This window comes from Gavia stellata, chromosome 5 (genome assembly GCF_030936135.1).
Source record: "Gavia stellata isolate bGavSte3 chromosome 5, bGavSte3.hap2, whole genome shotgun sequence".
Classification (NCBI taxonomy): domain Eukaryota; kingdom Metazoa; phylum Chordata; class Aves; order Gaviiformes; family Gaviidae; genus Gavia; species Gavia stellata.
The window spans coordinates 12,688,714-12,711,019 of record NC_082598.1 but is presented as its reverse complement, the minus strand read 5'-3'; the positions used below and the strand labels follow the sequence as shown (position 1 = coordinate 12,711,019).

Genomic DNA, 22,306 nt, shown 5'->3' with positions numbered 1-22,306 from the left:
GAGGCTCCACGAGAAGACCTCGGTGCTGGGGAAGATTATGGAGAGGTTCATCTCGAGGGCGCTCACAGGGCACGTGCAGGACAACCAAGGGATCAGGCCCAGCCAGCACAGGTTCATGAAGGGCAGGTCCTGCTTCACTAACCTGATCTCCTTCTATGACCAGGTGACCTGCCTAGTGGATGAGGGAAAGGCTGTTGATGTTGTCTACCTGGACTTTAGTAAAGCCTTCGACACTGTCTCCCACGGTATTCTCCTGGAGAAGCTGGTGGCTCATAGCTTAGGTGCACTCTTCACTGGGTAAAAAACTGGCTGGATGGCCGAGCCCAGAGAGTCGTGGTGAATGGAGTGAAATCCAGTTGGCAGCTGGTCACAAGCAGAGTCTCCCAGGGCTCAGTTTTGGGGCCAGTCTTGTTTAATATATTTATCGATGATCTGGATGAGGGGATAGAGTGCTCCCTCAGCAAGTTTGCAGATGACACCAAGTTGGGAGGGAGTGTTGATCCGCTCGAGGGTCGGAAGGCTCTGCAGAGGGATCTGGACAGGCTGGATCGATGGGCCGAGGCCAATTGTATGAGGTTCAACAAGGCCAAGTGCCGGGTCCTGCACTTCAGTCACAACAACCCCATGCAACACTACAGACTTGGGGATGAGTGGCTGGAAAGCTGCCTGGCAGAAAAGGACCTGGGGGTGTTGATCAACACCTGGGTGAAGATGAGCCAGCAGTGTGCCCAGGTGGCCAAGAAGGCCAACAGCATCCTGGCCTGTATCAGAAACAGTGTGGCCAGCAGCAGTAGGGAGGTGATCGTGCCCCTGTACTCGGCACTGGTGAGGCCGCCCCTCGAATACTGTGTTCAGTTTTGGGCCCCTCACTACAAGAAGGACCTTGAGGTGCTGGAGCATGTCCAGAGAAGGGCGATGAAGCTGGTGAGGGGTCTAGAATACAAGTCTTATGGGGAGCATCTGGGGGAACTGTGGTTGTTCAATCTGAAGGATACTCAGGGGAGACCTCATCGCTCTCTACAACTACCTGAAAGGGGGTTGCAGAGAGGTGGATGTTGGTCTCTTCTCCCAAGTGACTAGCGACAGGACAGGAGGAAATGGCCTCAAGTTGCGCCAGGGAATCACAGAATCACAGAATCACAGAATCACTACGGTTGGAAAAGACCTGTAAGATCATCAAGTCCAACCTGGAAAAAAAAAAAAAAAAAGTCTCCAAAGAACCCACACAAGCCAACCACCACAGAACAACAACAAGGCACAACACACCAAAAACCAACCCACCCAACACCACACAGCACCATGTCCATCAAGCTACATCCCACAATGCCACATCCACACGCTCCTTGAATACCTCCAGGGAGGGTGACTCTACCACCTCCCTGGGCAGCCTATTCCAATGTTTCACTACTCTCTCAGTAAAGAACTTTTTCCTAATATCTAGCCTGAACCTCCCCTGCCGCAACTTGAGGCCATTTCCTCTAGTCCTGTCACTAGTCACTTGGGAGAAGAGACCAACACCCACCTCTCTGCAACCCCCCTTCAGGTAGTTGTAGAGAGCGATAAGGTCTCCCCTCAGCCTCCTCTTCTCCAGGCTAAACAACCCCAGCTCCCTCAGCTGCTCCTCATAAGACTTGTGTTCCAGACCCCTCACCAGCTTCGTCGCCCTTCTAAGGTCGACGGAAGGTTCAGGCTGGATATTAGGAAAAATTTCTTTACTGAGAGAGTGGTGAAACTTTGGAACAGGCTGCTCAGGGAGGTGGTGGATTCACCATCACTGGAGGTTTTCAAGGAATGTGTGGATGTGGCATTGTGGGACGTCATTTATTGGACATGGTGACGTTGGGTTGATGGTTGGACTTGATAATCTTACAGGTCTTTTCCAACCTTAGTGATTCTGTGATTCTGTGACCTCAAGGCTGTAGGACAGTCTCTGGCCTTCCCTTATTTCATGTATGTGTGTTGTCTGCAATAATGCCATCCCTTTTTTAGGGACAAAGTATGAACCTCTAAAAATGTCTTTAACAACAATGTATTTAAAATTCGATAAGAAGTGTAGAAAGCAAAGTTGAAGCAAACATTCACAGTAATATGAAGAGTTTTCTTTCCTGTTCCTGTCATTTAGCTATAAAAAGAATATAAAATAAGACAAACTTGAGAAGCTTCTATATTACAGACAAAACTTCTTGAAACTAGATGGCAGAACAGCCCTGTGTCATGTGTTAAAGGAGTTTTCAGGCCATTTAGATCAAAAAGTGATGTTAAAATTATGCCACTTATAGCTCTGGCTAATATAGTCTGCAGTTGATTACCCATTCCAGATGCAGTAACTTTTTCAGTATGAACCTGAATTGCCTTCAGTGTATTCTGTTACCTTTACTAGTTATCACAGATGGATTTTGAGATCTAACACAGACCCGCTAAAATGACAGAAAACTTTCCGTGTTGTAGTGGCACACCTGAGGAGTTACTGCAGACATTTACAGCGGTAATAAGGAGCACAGATTTTGGAACGATTCACCAGGCAAACAGCACACTGGTGTTTGTGGGTGTGCGGTACAGCCTGAACACTTCAGGACGTGGTGGGCATGGTACTTACAAACTAGTCTTGGGGCTGAGCATAATTTGGCTGTTTCTCACCTTCTGTATCACTTGATCGCAATGTCAGTTCTGCCTATGTGTCGTTGGCTTCCACACTTACCACAAATAAAATTTGTAATTCCTCTCGGATATGGCATGGAAACTTTCAGGATGTTTCAGCTGTACTTTCTGAGTGTTCCTGGGACTTTGTAGTTGTTTGTTTGTAAAGTTGCTAATGTCAGGATTTTTTGCATTTCATTTGGTGTGAATTGGAGCTGTTGTAAAGGGGTTTATGGGGTGCTATTACATATGCTTTGTCTAGTTAGCTGGCTTAATCCAGTAACATGACACGCTGCAAGGTAGCTAGAGCCTTGAAGTAAAATTGTACACTTTATTTTAAATCTCAAAAATAACAGAATGTCCCAAATCTTTGAAGTTTTTTTTTTTATTAGACTATAAAAAATAAAGTTAAAACAATGTAATTCTTTAAATAGAGAAAACTCTTGTGTGACACATGTTAAATAGAAAGGTTTGCAAATAAAACTGTGGTGAGTCCGCTAAGTTCTTTGAAGGACTTAGTTTTATTCCAGTTCTAGTTTTTCAGGCTAACAGCTTTCAAAGATACCCTTGGCTTAAACTCATCATGCCTCCCTGTGTGTTCCTGTGGAAATTTCCTTCTGCTTGTCACCCCTGAGATGTGGCTGCGTGGCTGCTTCCCACTGCAAATAACCCCCTGCGCTTTGCAGGAGCCTCCCTGTCTCCACCGGTGATGCAGGTTTCCTGCTTGCTGCCTCACCTCCTTTTTCTTTCTGAATCCACTGACGCTGTTTTTCAGCAAGACGTTGTCTGCAGTACCCACATAGCAAACTGCAGCTAAGTTGAAAAGTTTTGTCCTTCCTTACAGAAAGCGTTTTCTTATGTGCTTGAAGACTTGAGTTTATAAAGTTTGCAAAATTATGTAATATACTTGCGTCTCCTAAAAAATCTGGAAGTAGTGGAAATTACAGCCTTCATTAATGCACAGAACATCATATCAGCAATCAGAAGTTTCTGCATGGACCACCTCTGGGTTTTCACCCTTGGCCTGGGGATGGACTACTTTCAAAGATCAAAGAGCAGTGAAGTCCTTTTTCCCAAAGCAGTACACCAGCCTTTATGCCAAGTTTGTCATCGGTTGTGTTTTTTGACAGAATGGCATTTCTTTGTAATTGTGATTGAATCCACCAACTCCTTTTGCTCATTTACCAAGAAAAGGCAATAAAGGTAACACCCAAACTAGGAGAAGTCATGTCTGTCTTGTTACAGAGCTGCAATTACAAAGCTGTTGCTAATATCTTTCAGTCATTACCATATCAGCTGGATATAAAAGGCTTTCTAATGAAGCACAAGTTGATGCTGTTTAGTTTACAAACTAATTCTCCATTAGCTAAGGCAATTTACCACTGCGCTCTTTAAAGTGCAGATCCATAGCAATTCTCAAAATAAAGATCTACTCATGTAAGCAGATTTCAGTAAGTAGTAAAAAGAGGTAGAATAAACAGAATTTATCCAGGAGCAAAACTAACAATGCATTCATTAAAGGTATCTGTGCAAAGAAGGGTGTAGACTGACAGCAATACTTCAGATTCTAGGAAGGAAATAAATATTTCTATCCCTTGCTATCCCAAAGAAAACATTCTGTGAGTAATTGCAGAAGCACAAGAATATACCCATTTGCAGAAACATATACCGGTGAAAATTATACAAAGGAAAGTAAGAATATCAAAAGTAATGTTTTGTATAAACAGCAAATCAAATCTCCCTTCCATTCCTACAACTCCTGTGAAGGTGATTTCTCATTCATACCTCCTTCTAGTGACCAGATTAATCTTTGCTACACAAAGCTGATGGGATCTGGTGCTACTTGCTGATGAAAACTGTGAGACTCAGGAAAATCAGATCATGTTTCCTAATCTTTGCTTACATGGGGTTCTAGGATTCAAAGGATAATGAACTGAAAATGGCCATAAACCAAATAAATTTAAATAAACTTGAATCTGGGGAGAAAATACAACTGAATACAGATGTCAAGCTTTCATTTTAAATCTGTCTCATCAGATAACATTCAGGACCTAATCATGTTTAATTGTTGGGGTTTTTTCTCTTATAGTGGAAGATCTGCCTAAATGAGCGCAACATGACTGTAACCAAAACATGTAATTTTCCAAGGACTATTGGACAGAATAAAACCAAAAGCTTAATCTATTTTGTAAAAAATTTGAACCTTGTGTTAGGCCTGTGGTCCTTTGTTCTTAACACTGATGATGTGGTTGTAACTGTCTGTCATTTCTGTCACAGAGGTTTCATTTTGATTGCTGGTATCACTAGAGCCTTTGTTTCTTAAAACTAGACAGCCTTATGTATAAATGATAACTCTTTTGGGAAGCCATATGATGGCTCTCGCTACCCTGGCTGCATGGACCAAGTCAGCAGGCAGAGTGGTGGGAAGGTGAGACAACGCACCTCCTGGGCAAGCACCCCGTGGCCTCAGTGCTGACTTAATGGTGGGCTGTTTTTGAAGATGAAGATCTTCGCAGGGAAAAAAACAGGGGCTATTTGGTCCACAGTTACCCATTTCTTTTTCCTTCCCACCTCACAGAAGTGCTGTCAAATCCAACAGTAGTCATGAGGGTTATGCCAGTGCTTTGAGTGTAAGCTGGTTTTGGCACATTTTTAATCTTACAGGTCTTATATCTACTTCATCCATACGAGCCTCGTTCTTAAGTATGTGTTCACTCCACATCACCTTCATCTATAGTGTGCTGACCTTATCAAATCTCCTCATTGCCTATAGAAATAGGGTCTTATTTTCAGAATGATATGGCCAACTAAATCTGTGCTGAATTATTTGATAAATGAGAGAGCATGAAGTGGGTTGGAAAGATGAAAGCCCGAGAAGGGGCAGTGGCATCTTCTGGAATGTAGGATGCAATTGAAAGAAATGACTGCTATAAATTCCCTGATTCAACATAAATATCCTAATCCTGTCTAGGCTGTATTTAGGGTTAAATAATGTAGAGTTATACCGTTAAACAGCGGAGCACATGCAATCTTGACAGTCCAAATAGAGTGTGTATTTTGGGCAGTGGATGCTGTCATTCCTCTCAGGAACCTTTCAGCACTGATGAGCACACTCTGCATAAACAGATCTGTTTTGGTGGTTAAAACCAGCTATTTATATAACACACAAGTGAAATTTCATACCGCTAACCTAATCTCAAGTGTTTTCTTTTCTCGTCTCTCCTGCTTAAGAGGATCTGATAACTTTGATCTTATTTTTACTGTAAAAACATGCAAACCGTATATTTCAGTCATATCCCCTGGACGATATCATTTAGAAGGAATATTGTGCTATGATTGCTTCTCCCCGAGAATACTGTAAACTGCCTGGTGGTTTAATAGTTTCCTATTTGAAATACTGCATGTTAAAAGACGGAGATCTCAGTATTTGGGATTGCATCTGCTAAGATCATCTTCCACAAGTTTGTTTTAACACTTCTGTTTGTTTTGCAGTAATCTGAATGCTAGCTGCTGCTCCTCAGTGCTTTTTGTCAAAATATTCAGTAGCTTCCTGGTCAATATTTAGGTAAATTAAGTAATTCTGCTTTAGATTCTTTTGTATTTACACACTTTTTCAAACCCTCTGCCCCCTCTTTTCAGTGTTACATCTTTCTCTAGATTCTAGATTTTGCTACCACTTCATAAAGTCTGACAGATAAAACATTTTTTATTTTAACAATTCCATTTCAAGAAGAATAATTTTACAGAATGTGATTAAGGTTAAGGTATGGCTTCTTAGTTCATGGGCATTTCAGACTTACATCTTAAATACATGTTCTTTTATAATAATTTTTCAGTATGCAGCAACAAAACTAAAATGTTGGTTTGGCCTCTGCATTTCAGTATTAGAATTAAGCCTCGTTACTCCCACCTATGGATGCTAGCAATGTAAAGGAAGAAGTTAAAAGTGTACGTATATGTGTTTAAAAGGATTTATCTGGTCCTACCAGAAATGAAGGAAGCCCGCTGATCATCTGAGTTTAGTTCTTGCTGTGACCTAGAAACTTCTCACTCTGACTAGCATCAGGACTAGATCCAGTCTCTCTCGCTTATGTGGATGCAACCTTTGTTCCTCCTGTTTCGTGACAGGTAACCTGGGGTCCCAGCTGGTTGAGTATAAAGAAGAAATGTACATAACGTCTGACTGTGGGAACACGTGGCGTCAGGTAGGAAATGGGAATCATCAAAGGCACCTGGAAATAATTTTAATGTACCCAATATTTTATAATGCTTAACTCATCTTTATATACCCACTCTTTTGAGGGAGGTGGCTATTATTTATCCCCATTTCTCTTGGAAACTGGGAGAAATTGAGGAGGTGATTTGCAAAGACTCAAATTGGTCGGGCTGTCAGGTTCTAATGAAACTCGAATATTGTGGTCTTTTTAAAGATTTTAGAAGTATCTTGCATAAAAAAACCATAGAATCTGTTTAGGTTTTTAATAATTTAAGTAATCTTTCTATGCTAATAATGAAGTGGACTTTGTCTAGATCTGGTAGTATGAATATTCCAAGCTGAAAGACATGGTTTAGGTAGAAAGGAAGAAATCCTTCTTCTTTATAGTCTGAAAACTGGTATTTAAGCTTAAACTTTGTTCCCCGTTGAAACTAAGGAAGCAAAAAGAGTTTGAAAGAAGCAATAGAACTTTGAATGCCTTTTAGTATGACTTAATTAATTCTGGGACTACAAACATAAAAATGTTTTTAAAAAAACAGTCTTGTAGAAGCTGTAATGCCACTTGAATTCTGGATGTCTTTTGCTTCCAAAGCCTAGTGTCAATTTAAACATCACACCTTTATTATGTATTTTTTCCTAAATTACTCTGTCTCAGCAATGTTTATTCATAGGGATATTTTCTTTTTGAGTGTAAATAGCAACAATAATCATCATAAGGTATAAGGAAGTTCTGGAATCTACTTATAATTTATATCCAGGAAAAAAACAAACCCCAAACCACCAAAAGTGTCAAAAAGTCATTTAATTTCAGTTAAAATAGTCTTTTAGTGTTCAGCTAAAATAAAATTCAGTTGTGTTACTATCTGAGAAGAAGTAAGTGTGAAAATGCTCTCACTAGTGTTATTGAGCTCAGGGAGTTTGAGATAAAAAAAAAGAAAAATACAATTTCTTCAATTGCTATTGTAGGGTGCCATTAATACTCCACTGAAGGACTTTTTAAAAGAAGTACATTATTTTTCTCATGATAATGTCCTTTGAGGTTTAAAAGATAAAATTTTATGCCAAATTTCTTCTTGAATTCTAGCAGATGATAAATAGGTGTTTAAATGCAAGTCGTTCAGGATTTACAGTGGGTACTGTGTTGTCTAATACTTCACAGAGACCTCTCTAATAATTTGTCATCATTTGCCAAAGTTCTATGGTTTTTCTGGGGTGAAAAATAAGAAGGAAAGAGTGAAGGGGATCAAATCCGTATTTTCACTGCTTTTTGTTTGTGAGACACTCAGGCAAATGATATGTGATGAAACTTGACCTTAAGATGACTATTCATGCTGTAAAAACAGCCACAAACTGATCCCTCATTATGACAGTCAAAATTAAAAACACCATTGCTAGCTTTATTTTAATTAAAACTGCTATGAGGCCTTTGAAAGAGCTTATTCAATCTTAATATTTGCCATCAGAATGAAAATGTAGATTATTGCATGTATTTTATGGCCTCATTGTTCATGATCAAACAGTTCTTCCAGAGGACAGTGCTACATTTCCTTTCTCTGTTGGAATTCATGCAACAAAAGACAAGGCTTCAGTCAGATGATATGGGAATTATTTAGACAGTGAATTACAGGTTTCCTAAGCTGGCAAAAGGAGAGCAAAGCTCATGTTTTCGCATAACTCCTCGGGTGGGTTTAAGTCACTGACTTGGAAACTTTGCGGTTGTCATTAGTGAGTGCCTGTCACCTTTCTCACATGCCACACATGATGTTGCAGAGCTGTCTACAGACTAGAAGAGCAGTCTGTGCTTGAGTAGAGTGACAGAGCAATGCAGAAAAATAAATATAAAGGACTTTGGAGGAAAGGCAGTTCAAGGAATTAATTAAAAGCTTTCCTGAAATAATAGCACTATTGGTTCATAGGAATATAGGACTGGGAGGAAGGTCAAAGATCATGCAATTCAACTGTATGCTTTGAGACAACATCAGACATACTAGGAACATCTCTAACAGAGGTTTGCCAGACCTATTTGTTAATCCACTGTAGGAGATTATGCAGTCTGGCTACATGGTGTTTCACCATTCTTCATAGATTTTTCTGAATATTTAACATAAACTGGCCATGCTTTTTGCTGCTGTTCTTGCCATTTCGCAAATTCTGGAAGCTAAATGGATTTCTTCCTGCTTTTGGAGAGGAGTGGTTTCCTGTCGCCTTTGAATAACTTTTCAGATGTTGAAAGGTGATTATCATGTCTACCCAGAGTATATGGGGTTTTTCCCTTGGAAAAAAGCAAACTCAAGTCTACTGATTTTCCTAACGGATAGAATTTCTAAAGTGTTTTTCCTTTTTGTTGCTCATTGATTGGACTATCTAATATGACATCCCTCTCCTGAAGCATGGTAAAACTGAGTGCAGAATTACAATTTTTATCAGTACTAAACAGAATAAAATGATTGCCCTTGATGTCTTGACATTACTGGCACCTCATTTCAGGAGATTTCTCTTCTTTGCACTAGCATCACATTGTTGACTCCGATTCAGTTTGTGATTCATAACTGGGACCAGCCCCTGAGTTCCTGAATTTGTAATACATTCTCAATTTAACAACGATCTACTGATCATTTTCTTTCCATAATTTCTTCACCAGCTGTATACACTTAAATGATTTCAACTGAACCTGTATTTCCATAGCTTGCATATGGTAAGGTCACATGAGAGTTCAGGAAGATTTACTATGGTAGGATATACAGCCAGTGTTTATAGGTAGAAATAACAATGCCCAAATGAGAGTTTTGTGAAATTAAGTAAGTAGTGGTGATAAATGGGAAAGTAAAAACAAGGATTCTGATTATAAGTAGCCACAATACCACTTGGGCTGGCTCCAGTTGTTTTTCTGCCTTTCTGTTGTATGATGCCTGAACTACTTGTTAGTATCTCTTGAAACCGTCGCTCCACTGCCTACCATTTTAAGGCAAACTGAAATTTGTGACTCTCTATTGTACAACATTGCACTGTAAATAGCAGTGATTTAGGAGCTGAGTGATAAGTAGCTTAAACATCCACACAGCAGCAGTGATCTGGCCTCTAGAAGACAGGAATCTCACCTTGACATCATCATGAACTACGTGGGCTTAGATCATCTTAAGTGAACCACGAAGAGGTAGCCTAAGGTGAACTCGTGAGGCAGATATGTCTATTTAGAAGATTTCTCTGTCTATTATACCAGGAAAACAATATCATGAAATGTGTTAATGAACATGATAGGAGTCAGATAGATAAATAAATCTTGCATCCTGGGAGAAATGGGCTACCTTTGAACACAATTTCAAACCATACAGGTTTTAAACATTTTTTTTGCCTGTGGGGACTGTTTTTTCAGTCATGATTTTTTAAATATTAGGATACTTTATCAAATGCCACGCATGAGCTTGTGTATATGTATGAGTGTGTTTTATTTATTTAAAAAAAAAATGTTTTCTGTTCACAGTTACGGTTGCCATTGCTATTTCAACAGCATCTGTTACCAGACTGTGCTTGAAATAGGGCAAACAGTGTATGAGAAAGGTCTGGCTTTCAAAAGAAATGGCTTAAAAGAAAGGAGAAAATCAGCCACAAAAAACCTTTCGACTCTGATCTGCTACCAAAGTAGCTAGTGTAGCAACAAAATGCTCAATTAAGATAAAAAGGTTACACAGAAAGTCTGTTGTATGTCTACAAATGGAATCTAGATCTCTGGAGCTTTAGTCCAGTGCTTTGTTTGTTGGAATATTATTTCTCTATGTCAAATCCATTTGTATCAAAGCAATTTGGAAAACCTTTGTTTAAGCAAGACTACTTGTTTTTCTGCAGACATCTTAAGAGATGGATGGTAACACCTTTAAGCACAACAGTAAAGGCTGCAATCCCAACCTCTCACCCCTGGAGAGGTCCAAGTGGCTTATTCTGTGTAGGAAAACTTCTGTTTCCAGATTTGAATTTAGAAATGGATGTCACTTTGTGAGAGAAGCGAGTGGCTCTGCGCATTTTTGGTTACTTTTGAAACTTATGTATCTCAGAGTAAAATTGTGTGGAGTATATTTCTCTAGGATCATTTAAACACAATTTCATGGAGCTCTCCTAATTGCTCCCAACAGATATCCTGACCTGAAATAGGTGCTGAAGTTTTTAGGAGACACAGGAAAAAACATGGAGAACAGAGGTAGGAGAGAGAGCGAGAGAAAATAAGTTGACATTACAATTGTAAAGCACGTAACATGCTCCAGAAATTGCAGAAGAAGGAAAACAACATAGAAATAGGTTATAAAAATCTACTTCTGTAGATGCTGGCTACCAGTAAGGATCGTAATAAGTTTATTACCTGACTTCAGTTAGTGGAGAGACATGTATCAGAATTCATGGCTGACTGTGAACATACATATCACTTGTTTCTGGGTTCACACTTCAGCTCTGACACTGGGACCACCTTTGCCTAAATCCTTTGCAAACTCTGTCTTGGTTTTGCTTCTGGAAAGCAGACATAAATATTTACTTTTGTGCTCCACAGGCATGAAATTGTTAATTCTTTTCAATATACTGAAGATGAAGAGTTGCTTTCATCAGGAATGTCATATATTTTGGTTATTAAATGTTTGAAACGTGTGCAAGAAGAGCATGAAATAAAGTTGGCATTAATGTGCCTGTGATACGTCCGCTGTGCTTTATAGTGTGCCAAGTGGATGTAGGGTAAAGCTGTGGTACTGAAATGGTGTTTGAGGAAGTCCCATGGTGCTTTTCTGGGAAAATGTAATTTGGGTAAGGTGATGCAGATACCAGCTTCCTTTATCTTCAGTGTGATGGTGAAGCTTTTGGAGACTCCGTGTCCCAGCATTTTGATTCATTTTTATTTGAGCAAAAGTTCAGATAAAGTTTAGAGGAGGATCAAAACTCTGCTTGCTTATCTGACTCCAGCTGATCTCATCCTTTTGAAGTGCATCTAAAATTAATTTCTATCCTTTACTGAATTCTCTTCTAAAATATGCAGCTGTGTGGAACAAGTAGATAGGACTGTAAATATCTCATATCAAGGTTTCGCCTGTAAATTGACAACAGTGAAAAGCTGATCAGACACTTGAAGCCCTAGGATTCCCATAAAATAAGCTCTTACTAGATGAGAGGAAGACTGAATTCTGAACCCAAATTAAATGCTTACTATTTTTGAAGTAGTTGTGAAAGCGCTGTAAGACACTTTCTCTCCCCTCTGGTTCAGTCTTGCTGATAAATCCTCTAAATGCAGCATTTAGTATTGTCAAAAAAAGAAGCATTTAGTATCGTCAGGTTTTTTTCAGTCACAAATAAAGCTAACCTTTATGTTTTTCACCTTTGCTTTGTCAAAGCGTGTAGGTGGCTGCATGTTCATCTATTAACTGCTAAGTGTGTGTAGTAACTCTCACTTTATCACCTACTCTTATGTTAAATGAACTTTCACAGGTTAATAACATGAGTAAACCCTGTCTTAAAACAGATTTCAAATGTAAAAAAGGAAAGATATTTACCTGTTCATTTATTTTAGTACTGCTGATGACCTCTAGAGAATGAATGAAAAGAATACAGGAAATTTTGAATCCTATATACCATTAAATCAATAGTACATGTATTCTGGTTCAGAACTCAGAGCGCCCTTTGTGTGAGATCACATAAAGTTTTAATTTAAATAAATCATTGACACTGGAAATGCAGAAAACATGCTTGCACCAATTATTTCAAGATCTGTAGAGTCTGGAGAACATGTGAAAAAGTCACAGACAGCAATACTTTTCCTATTTTTCTTAGAATTAGACTACAAAGCATTTTATTTTGCAAGATACATAGAATATGGCAAATACCGAAGTAAGGTGATAGGTCACTTGGTGATATATAATAGGAAGGAATGCAGAATGCATACTGTGAGAAATATAAGCTTGGGCTAAAATCATTTTAGACAGTTTAATCTGACTGTGATTTGAACCTGAACATTTTCTGATTCACCTGTTTAACTTTCTTTTCTTTTACAGCTGGGAGAAATATAAGAGTTAAACTGACTTTTATGTCCTCTTCAATTTGAAGTGCGGCCATTATAAAACATACAAGTCTTTTAATCCTGGTTTGCTCACACATTTTATTTCTGCTGTTTTGTGCATTTGCTTAGCTGGCCTTTTTTTGTCTGACTTGTAGGTCTTTGAAGAAGAGCATCACATTTTGTACCTGGACCATGGTGGAGTTATTGTGGCCATCAAAGACACCTCTATCCCTCTGAAAATACTCAAGTAATCCTACAGTCAATTAGAGTAGAGCTATTGTATATTTGAGACCTCAGGCAAAGTTCAGAGTTTAAGATGAGCATTTCAATGTGATCATATATGAAATGCAGGCAGAGTCAGCTTAATTTAACATTCATTAAGTTAACAAAATGCAGGTGGATGTTTTCTTAAAGATTACTTCATGGTGCTGAAGGTACCATGGCATAATCCATTGGTCATAACAAAATTTTCTTGCATGAGTGTAGATATTTTTGCTTAAAAGGCTATCCTGGAACTCTACAGTACAAGCCATGTTCAGCATGGTTGTCAGTCTGCTACTAGTTTACTCCAGCAGTATATGGCAATGATGCTCAACCTATGATGCATATGTGGCTTAGGTATCCAGTCAGGATAGTTCATTCATACTGTAATAAAGCTCTGTCCCCTCCAAGGGCCACAGTGAATGAAGACGTCGGAGAATAGCCCTGAGTTGCTCTGGCAAAAGCAATATAATGTAAACTTTGGGATCCAGTGGGAATAGGATTTATGTGTGCTTACATGCTGTGTAACACAGCATGCAAGAAGCCCAGTTCTTCTGAGGTATTCATGCACAAATTAACTGTAGTATGCGTAGATCCTGTCATATGGTGATAACGCAGCAAATAGCCTTCTCAGCTTGTTTGGCAGGAAAGATTTGCTGTAAAGCATTTTGTTATAAAATATCAAGTTTCACACTGCATGATAGTGAAGCAAAGTATGGTAACCTTATGTAATGGCATACAAAACTATCATCTTTGGCATAAAAAACATAAGAGATCTTTATCACTTGTGACTAGGTTCATTTTTGCATAATACTGTATGAACTAATACGAACTAGGCTATGTACTTGGTTAGCTAGAGTGAAAGCCATCATTAACCTACTAGCCAAAAGACCTGGAGGAAATGTACAGAAGAAAAGAGACTTTGATTCATAATTTTTGGGTGCACAGAGTATTTGAAATACGTTTTGCTGATTCATCAGCATCTTTGGAGAATTTTTAAGTGGATGGTAGCAGCTGTGAAGGGCCAGCATCTTGCTGCCTGCAGTTACCGCACCTCCCACATGTTTTAGCAATTGGGCTGTTTTGCCTCTCATGTTTCACTGACCTCTGCTTAACAGGTCTCTAGCTCAGAGTCTGCGAGGAAGAATGAAGTGTATATTAACTTGCTCTTGAACCTACAAGGTAGCAAGATAATTTGTTGACAGACCTCAGTTTTTATCTGCCTGAGAATTTCCATTGCTGTGGCAAATTTATTATATAACTTCTAATAAAGATGTGAGCCCCTGGATACATTGCTGAGAAAAAGGTCACATTACTATGATATACTGTCCAGGCATATTGTATTTTGGTGATCGTTAATCCTGCGCTTTAGCAGTGATGGGATTTTTTTTTTTGAATGAATGAATTCTGTTTTGTATAATAACAGTTGTGAATGAAAACCATTTCTGGTTTTTTACAGGTTCAGCATAGATGAAGGCCAGACTTGGAGTACACATAATTTTACCAGCACTTCAGTCTTTGTAGATGGATTACTTAGTGAACCTGGAGATGAGACACTGGTCATGACGTAAGTTTCTGGTTTCATCTCTTTTTTCACGGCTCTTTCTGCTTATGTACTTGAGCATATTTTTAATTGTGGATGTTTGAGATAGTCCTTGAGTCAGTGGCTTTTGCTCCTTGCAGTCACACAGACTCTTACACTGATGTCCAAACAGCCCTAGTATGCAGCCTGTCTTTGAAATTATCTGAGTGCAGTATTTCAGATTGTAAAAAAGAAGTGTTATGTTCACATGAAATTTCACAAAGTTACCACCAGGGAGAGTGGAATAATAGGACTGCAAATACAAATCTGAGAAATGTAGGTAAAAAAATAACTATCTCCTGCACTTTTTCTGTTTTCTACAGATTCTTAGGCAGACTTCAGAAATGCTAAATATCTATCCCTTCTTCTTATGAAAATTGTTCTCACAGTGTAAACAGCTATGTTGTCCTAGTAACTAGCATTGCAGTACTTTGTGTAACCAAACACTGTGCTAACAAGTACACGTTTTAAGTCTGTGCAGTGACTGAGGCAGATGCTGTGAACAGAGTTAAAAATAACCAAATTCTTCAGCTGAGGCCCCTGTTTATCTTTTTCAAAAGGGCCAGGGACATCTGGATCTGAACTGCAGGTTTTGCTCTGTCTCTAGGATAAATGCTAATATTTTAGAAGTGTCTGAGACTAAAAAACACCTGTCCAATTAGAGAGAAAGGCACATGCTGACTGCAGCAGGAAAGGGGGATGCAGTCAGAGATGTGCAGGTTGTTATGTGTGCTCCTATCAGAACAGCTTGTGTTATCCTTTATATTGGAGCTCAGTGTGTTCATGACAAGCTTTTTCTCCTAGGAGTTACAAATAGAGCTGCCTTTGACGTGTACCAGTAGCGTTTTTCCCAGGAAAAAAAAAATAGCCCAGTGTGGAGTTCTGTAAAGGATCCTCAGAAAAACAGAAATCCTACCCAATGTACTTAAAAGCATTGCGCCAAATTCGTAACACTGTACTGCACCAGAGTGAATTTGGTCTGGTAGTTCATTCGTTCGTTCTTTCTTTCTTTCTTTCTTCACTGTCCCATTTATCCTGTGTTATACATATATGACCTGAGAAGAACAGTGTTACTCCACCATCTTCCTCTTCTCTCAAGCATAGGATTTTTTAATGATATAATATATGCCACACGGAGTTACTTATGCCTCTGAATGAAGGATTTCCATTGATTTCAGTGGAAGTAGAGGGATCAAAAGCTTATCCTAAACTGTACTTACTGGCAGATAAAAAGATGTGTGATGACTATATGCCCTGTGGGCTTTTTTATTGCTAAGTATCATTAAAACCAGTGATTTTGCGAAGAGTACTTAAATATCTGGCTGAATAGGCTAAAGAGCTCATGTAAATAATACCTTTTTGAAATCATCCATCTGAAATATATAAAACTGTAGCTAGATTTGGTACATGAGCCCAGATTGACAAAAGACCATCATGTGACTCGTATGTTTCTAAGGGCAGAATGAGAGTCTGACTCAAGCATCTCAATGCCAGGCTTGTAGGATCTTACTTTGCAGCTAGTTCTGCTGAACATGGAGGACATCAACCACCTCCTGTCACAGACTGGCCCTGAAAAGACTTTGCAGCCTTCCTACCAGGCTCTAAAGAAAATGGGAAGAAGAAACATACAGTGTGTTTCCTTGTTGCTGTTACATCAGCTTCCTTGTCTCTCCTACTGCTTTTGATTGGGTTTTACCTTCAGGGTGACGTTGTCTGCCCAGTGGTGCTCCCTCTGACTTTATATCAAAACCTTTTGTCATTCTGTCTGGCTTAGGTCATTTTCTCTCAAAACTTCATGCTTGTACTGAGTTGCTGCACATGACATAATCTACAGTGATTTGCTGTCTTTGAGAAATGTCATCCACTGATACGCGCTCCCTGAAAAAAAAAGAATCAACTATGCCATCTTTTCCATTTTATTTGATAAAAAGTGTTTTTTCTTGTGGGTAGAACGTGGTAAGATGAACTTGTGTATGGTAATGGGAATAAATTAACAGTGTCTTCTTTCACCCTAAGGAATCCCCAAATCCATTACTAAAGACCTAGTCTGACATTTTTTACTTGTACAGGAATTTCATTTTCTCCCTTTGGTAGGGAGTTTGTTTGAGTAAGGACTTTGAGTAAAGAGTCCAATGTCAAAATCTGCACAAATTAGTAGAGATAACATAATTCTGATGTGGGAATGTAATGACTGAATAAGTGTACAGCAACATTGTGGAACAGAGACTGTTTTATTTCAAGCTCCTAGAATAAACTCACAGAAGAGTCAAAGAATGTTTTACTTGTACAGAAAGCAGCTGTTACTGTAGGGCAAAATCCTGCTTCCACTGAAACCAGCTTAGGGATTTCCTTCAAGGTTTTTAATTTTTATTAAAAAAAAAAAAAACACAAAAAGATTATCTGGGAAAGACATTAAGGGATCTGGTAACACTATGTGTAAGAGAGACTTCTCATTCTCCAGCATGGTGACTAGGACATTGACCTGACTCATAAGGGACTTCCACTCGAATTCCTGTTCTGTCCTAACTTAACCAAAATGAAGTGGTCTGGAAAGCTTTACTGAAGAAACAGGGAATGTGAAGCTGTTTGCCTCAAGTTTTCATTTCAGAAAGTCTTGTGTTTTGTCCAAAACAGAGAAAAAACAAATGTTGACTTGTCAAAAATTTTCATAAAACTGAGTTGTCATCTGCCAGTCGACATTAATCTAAATGATTCATCCAAATCCCCTGTGGTATTCAAAATATGTACACTCAAATGCCAAGGAAAATATATTTTATTCCATTGTGCTCTGCTATAGACCTAGTTAAGATTTTCAGGATTTTTAGGTGGTAAAGTATTGAAAAACTTTAGGAAACTTGTTCTGTGTAAAACTCAATTTCTAAATAGACCTAGTTAAGAGTTTTAGGAAAGATAAGCAATAAAGTATTCATAAAGTTTGGGAAACTCAATCTGTGTAAAAATAAATTTCTAAATGAAGAGCTCAAATCCACCATTTTTTGCTAAATTAATAAGTAAGGTTTGCTAAGAAATTTTCTCAACTAATTGATATATGTTCATGAAAATAGTGCATGGTCTGGGAGGCTTTATTTTGTTCTAAATTCTTTAAGAGTTAAAGTTACTGCAACCCAGTGTTATACTTAACAATATATTATATTTGGGAAAAATTACTTAAGAACGCTGGATTGAGTAATGGCCTAACTCAGTGGAAAAAGGAAGAATTTTTGTGTGTCTGAAATATTGATGTTCCTCTTCAGAGGAAGTAGTTCATATAACGAAAGTTTCAAACCTGTTAAAATGATTTCTAAATCACAGTTCAGCTTTTGGGAGTGTTTCCCAAACCAGGTTATTTAGCTTGCAGTGTAAAACCAGTAGACAATATAACCATGGTACTGCAGACCATGGCCCCTTTTAAAAGGCCAGTAAGAGGTTACATGAAAGGACTGGTTTTCTTTATGTCAGGTAGAATCAAAATCTTCCTTATGGGTAATTTTATTTTTTTTCAGACGGATTTTTTTTCTAAGGTCTCACAGAGTAAGAACTTAAGATGTTGCTGGGAACTTCATGACATCTCTGAACTGCAGAACTCCTGCATGTGCGTTTTGCTGTCTTGAAAGTCCGTTGCATTCCTTTTGGGTTCCTAGGTGATAATGGAAGCAAGAAAATAGTCTAGTTTAAACTTAAGCAAAACGAGGTGAATATGATATTAACAGGTGTTAGATATTAGAGTGAACCATCTGGATTTTTGCAACTGTTGATTCTACTAGGACTGTCAACCTCACCTTTAATGACATCAATAAGAGTAAACTTTACATCTAGTTTGTGAGGCTTATTGTTGTGCCACACATGGAAGCACATTACCTTTCCAGTTGTCTTTGAGTATCTTACTAGGTGGAGGTACTTCTCTGTGTTGTGAACTCTTCATTACTAACTTTCTCATACTGCAACCAGTAAAAAAGGTAGATAAATGGTAGATGAAGTCTCACTATGTAAGAGAATAGCTGATTTCCCAAGGCAAATTCTAGGTTTTATTTGCAGCTAGTTAATCTCTTGTTTGAGAAACATTGCTCAGTCATTAAATGGTTGTTCTACTCTCTGCATAATGAGGAACATATCTATCTGTCAATAGATGGAGGAAACATATAGAAAGACAGGAAGAGAATGGTGACCTTGATATAAGCATTGAAAAGTAAACTGGTTACTCTGTTTCAATCTAATCTAGATACCGACTAATCCAGATGTACAGATGCCTGTTTAATGGCAAGTCTAATGCTTTTGCTGGCATCTGCATGGACACAGATGTTAGCAGAGCAAGTCAATGCATTGTCCTGTCACTTCCAACCTGTGGTCATGGAGACAAGACCATGGGACTGCCCCTGTCTCTCCCTCTGCTCAAAGGAAGTCAAGTGTGTAAAGCTTTGTTTTTTCTTTTCTTTCCATAAAATTTACATGACATATTCAGAAGCATGGGAACATGATGCTTTCAGTGTCTTGCTAAAGCCCATATTTAGTACATTTTGAGGGCAGACCTGGAAATATATTTGAATAAGAGGAACTGAAAGTTTAGGAGTCCTTGTCCTATAAGAATCTTTTATTGCCTTGTCCCTATTTAAAGGAGGAGAGAAGGAGAGAAAAAGGGTGACATGTGACTTTTGTATTCAGATAGAGTCTTTGTGTCATTTTGAGCCCTTATCACTCAGTGGATGCCTGCAGTTGTGGTGCTCCAACTTCTCTTTCAGGGAGGCAGTTCCATTTTAGCATCTACTTCTAATAAATGGTGATGATGAGGTAGACATTGGAAACTTTGGTCAACAATAAAATTGTTCAAATATTTTACTTAAATTTTGGTGGGGCCTTGAACTCCATTTTGCTCTATTTTGCTCCCAGAATGAAGGAGCTACAGTTTGGGTGACCATAGGCTATTTACCTTGCCAGGTGAAGTCTGAATGAAGAATTTCCTACCTGTGACAAAAGAGATCTGATTGGTAACTATGTGAGTAGAAAAAAAGAAAAATTTGCTAAAAAATTAATTATAAAATTTTGTAAGTATCCCAAATATATTAGCTCTTCAAGTAAGAGGACAGCAGAGAGCTGAATGATGCAAAGCTATCCTTTATAACGTCATATATTTCTCCTTAAATTAATCCATTTTGTTCACTATCCACCTTGTAGTTCCTTCTACATAAAGAATCAGGCTAGGCACCAAATGTGCAATTTTTTCCAAACAGCTTACATGTTGAAAGGTTGTTCTTGGACAGGAATTTACGAAATAGGTTGAAAAAAGTGTTGGAGGTAATTCACAAACATCATGGAGCCACTGAACTTCGGGATAAAATGGGAACACGCTCATCCTGCTCCTCCACAGCACTTCTCAGAACCTAAGCATTCATTTCCGTTCTTTTTCCCCCAAAGAGTTGAAAGTAAGACCTTTTGGCATAAAAGAATGATTGGCAATTATTACTTTTTAGGGGCAGGAAACAATGAAAAAACATATTTTGGTTCAATTTCAACTAAATTGTTTCCTCCCCTCATTTTTCACTTTGGCAGCCAAACCAAAAAAAAAAAAAAGAAAAACTACTTTTTTCTTTAGTGCATTAAATATATGCATGTGTTTGTAGTTTAAGGCACTTAAATCATAAGTGTCTTAGCATATTTGCACATGATCTGTTGTGTACACAAGCACTGTTTATGTGCAGTTGTTTTATGTAGGCAGGTGTCTACTTTTGCACATGGAAGCATTCATCATTTCTGTAGTTGCGATTTAGGAAGGCCATTGAAAATGTGACCTCCGTTACATTCTTTTGGGGAATTAGAAAAATATGCAGAATTATAATCTTGATGTATAACAGACTGCAGTTTGAATCTTACATAAGTTTTATCCATTTTACTAGTATGAACCCTTTGACTTACCTAGTTTTTGTTGATTTTACAATTGTGTAAAGGAAGCAAAGACAACTGTTAGAAGCAAAGCATGTCTGTAAAGATTCATCTGCCATTTTCTTTTTGAAAATGGTAGGCTCTAAATAGCACTGTAGGACATAGTCATGGCTAACCCACTCTTCCAACCCATATCCCCTTGGAAAATCTTTCAATAATAATGTTACTATTTCTGTGAGCTAAGGAGAACACTACCTGTTGGCAGTGGTTACACTAGAAATGAAGTGCATCCTTCCATGCCATGACCTCATCACTTTACTCCCTCAACTTTGTAATTTCTTTACAGATTTTGGCATGGGGAAGTCATGTGTCCTGCTGTATGTTCAAAGCACTGTAATAATATGAACTACAACAGGCAAAACAAAAAGAAGATTGTCACATTTATTTGCTTTTTCAGTTATATTGCCATTATTTGTGGTAAAGGTCTAAGTGAAGCAAAGGACTCGGCTCTCTGAGCTCACCATAAATTAACAAGAAGCTTCTAACACACTATTTCTTTTAGGCAAAAGACAGCTGAGAAAGTTGCTGTTGTTTTAATGTAAATGGCCTCTGATATCTAGTGAACTGTAAGGTGGATTAAGTATTCAATCTGAAATTGCAATTGTGTTATAAAAATAATCAGGTGTGACAGTTAAAAGAATGCTTCAACAGTACAGTAAGTTCACTGACAATTGTGATTGCCACTAATATGATTTACTATAGGAGAGGAAGCCTTATAGGGGGAACAAGATCTAAATACCACTTTTTAGTATAGCTCTGTGACTGCTTCCATTTAGATGAATACTTTCCAAGAGACAGACTGAAAGTTGTTAAAATAATCAACTAACATCTCTGAGAGTTTGGTTTCCTTTCCTATAGGTTCTTCACGTGCTCACTGTTGGATTTTGAGCTTTAGAGCCACAAAGAATTTCAGGTACCTGCCTTTTTGCATATGCTTGGACATCTTTGCTTAGGTGCTGCCCAGAAGAAATTAGACGTGTTATCCAAGATAGAGCCACTGAGATTGGCCGTATCACCTGTATGTGGGGTCCTCAGTTGACCCTGATTCAAACCCTAGGTGTTATTGTCAGTAGTTTTATACATTTGAAGGCTCTCCCAAAAAACTAGAGATCCTGCTCCACCCCCAACTGGCATGTGAAGTTAGCAGAGTGTGTCAACAGGGCAGTACAGGACTGTGCAGACAAATTCTGCTATCGTGGAGCATGCCGTTTTGAACATCACGGTTGATGACAAAGTCATATAAAGGAGAGCAAAAGCCAACGCAGCACTTGGGAGATTAAAGCAGCATGTCTAGAATGAAAGAGGCATCTGATTTCAAACAAAAGTAGCTGTGCATCACGCAGTTGTCATCACTGGTCTTCAGTACGACTGCAAAACTTGGACAATTGAAGTTGCTACATTAAACATCTGAATAAATTCCACATGTGCTGTCTTTATGACAGCAGTACAGCAGGATCACTCCTGCCACTCTGAGGTCTTTGAGTGTTCTCAGATATTCAGCAGTAAAGCAAAACTGTTGCAGTTCAGCTATGCTGCTCTGAGGATCTAGTGTGTGTATCAGATGTCAGGCTGCTCAAAGCCATTGTCTTTGTCCGGAGACAATACGGCTAACAGCTCAAAGGCAAACCACCATAATATTACAAAAAGT

General features: G+C 38.6%; 1 protein-coding gene across 1 annotated transcript in view; it reads left to right on the top strand.

Annotated features, from left to right (window-relative positions):
* Positions 1-22,306, top strand: part of SORCS2 (sortilin related VPS10 domain containing receptor 2) — a 460,992-nt gene that overhangs the window by 397,590 nt on the left and 41,096 nt on the right. The window contains 3 exon segments of the mRNA XM_059817647.1: positions 6,766-6,842; positions 13,037-13,128; positions 14,602-14,709. Coding sequence (XP_059673630.1) covers positions 6,766-6,842; positions 13,037-13,128; positions 14,602-14,709 — 277 coding nt within the window.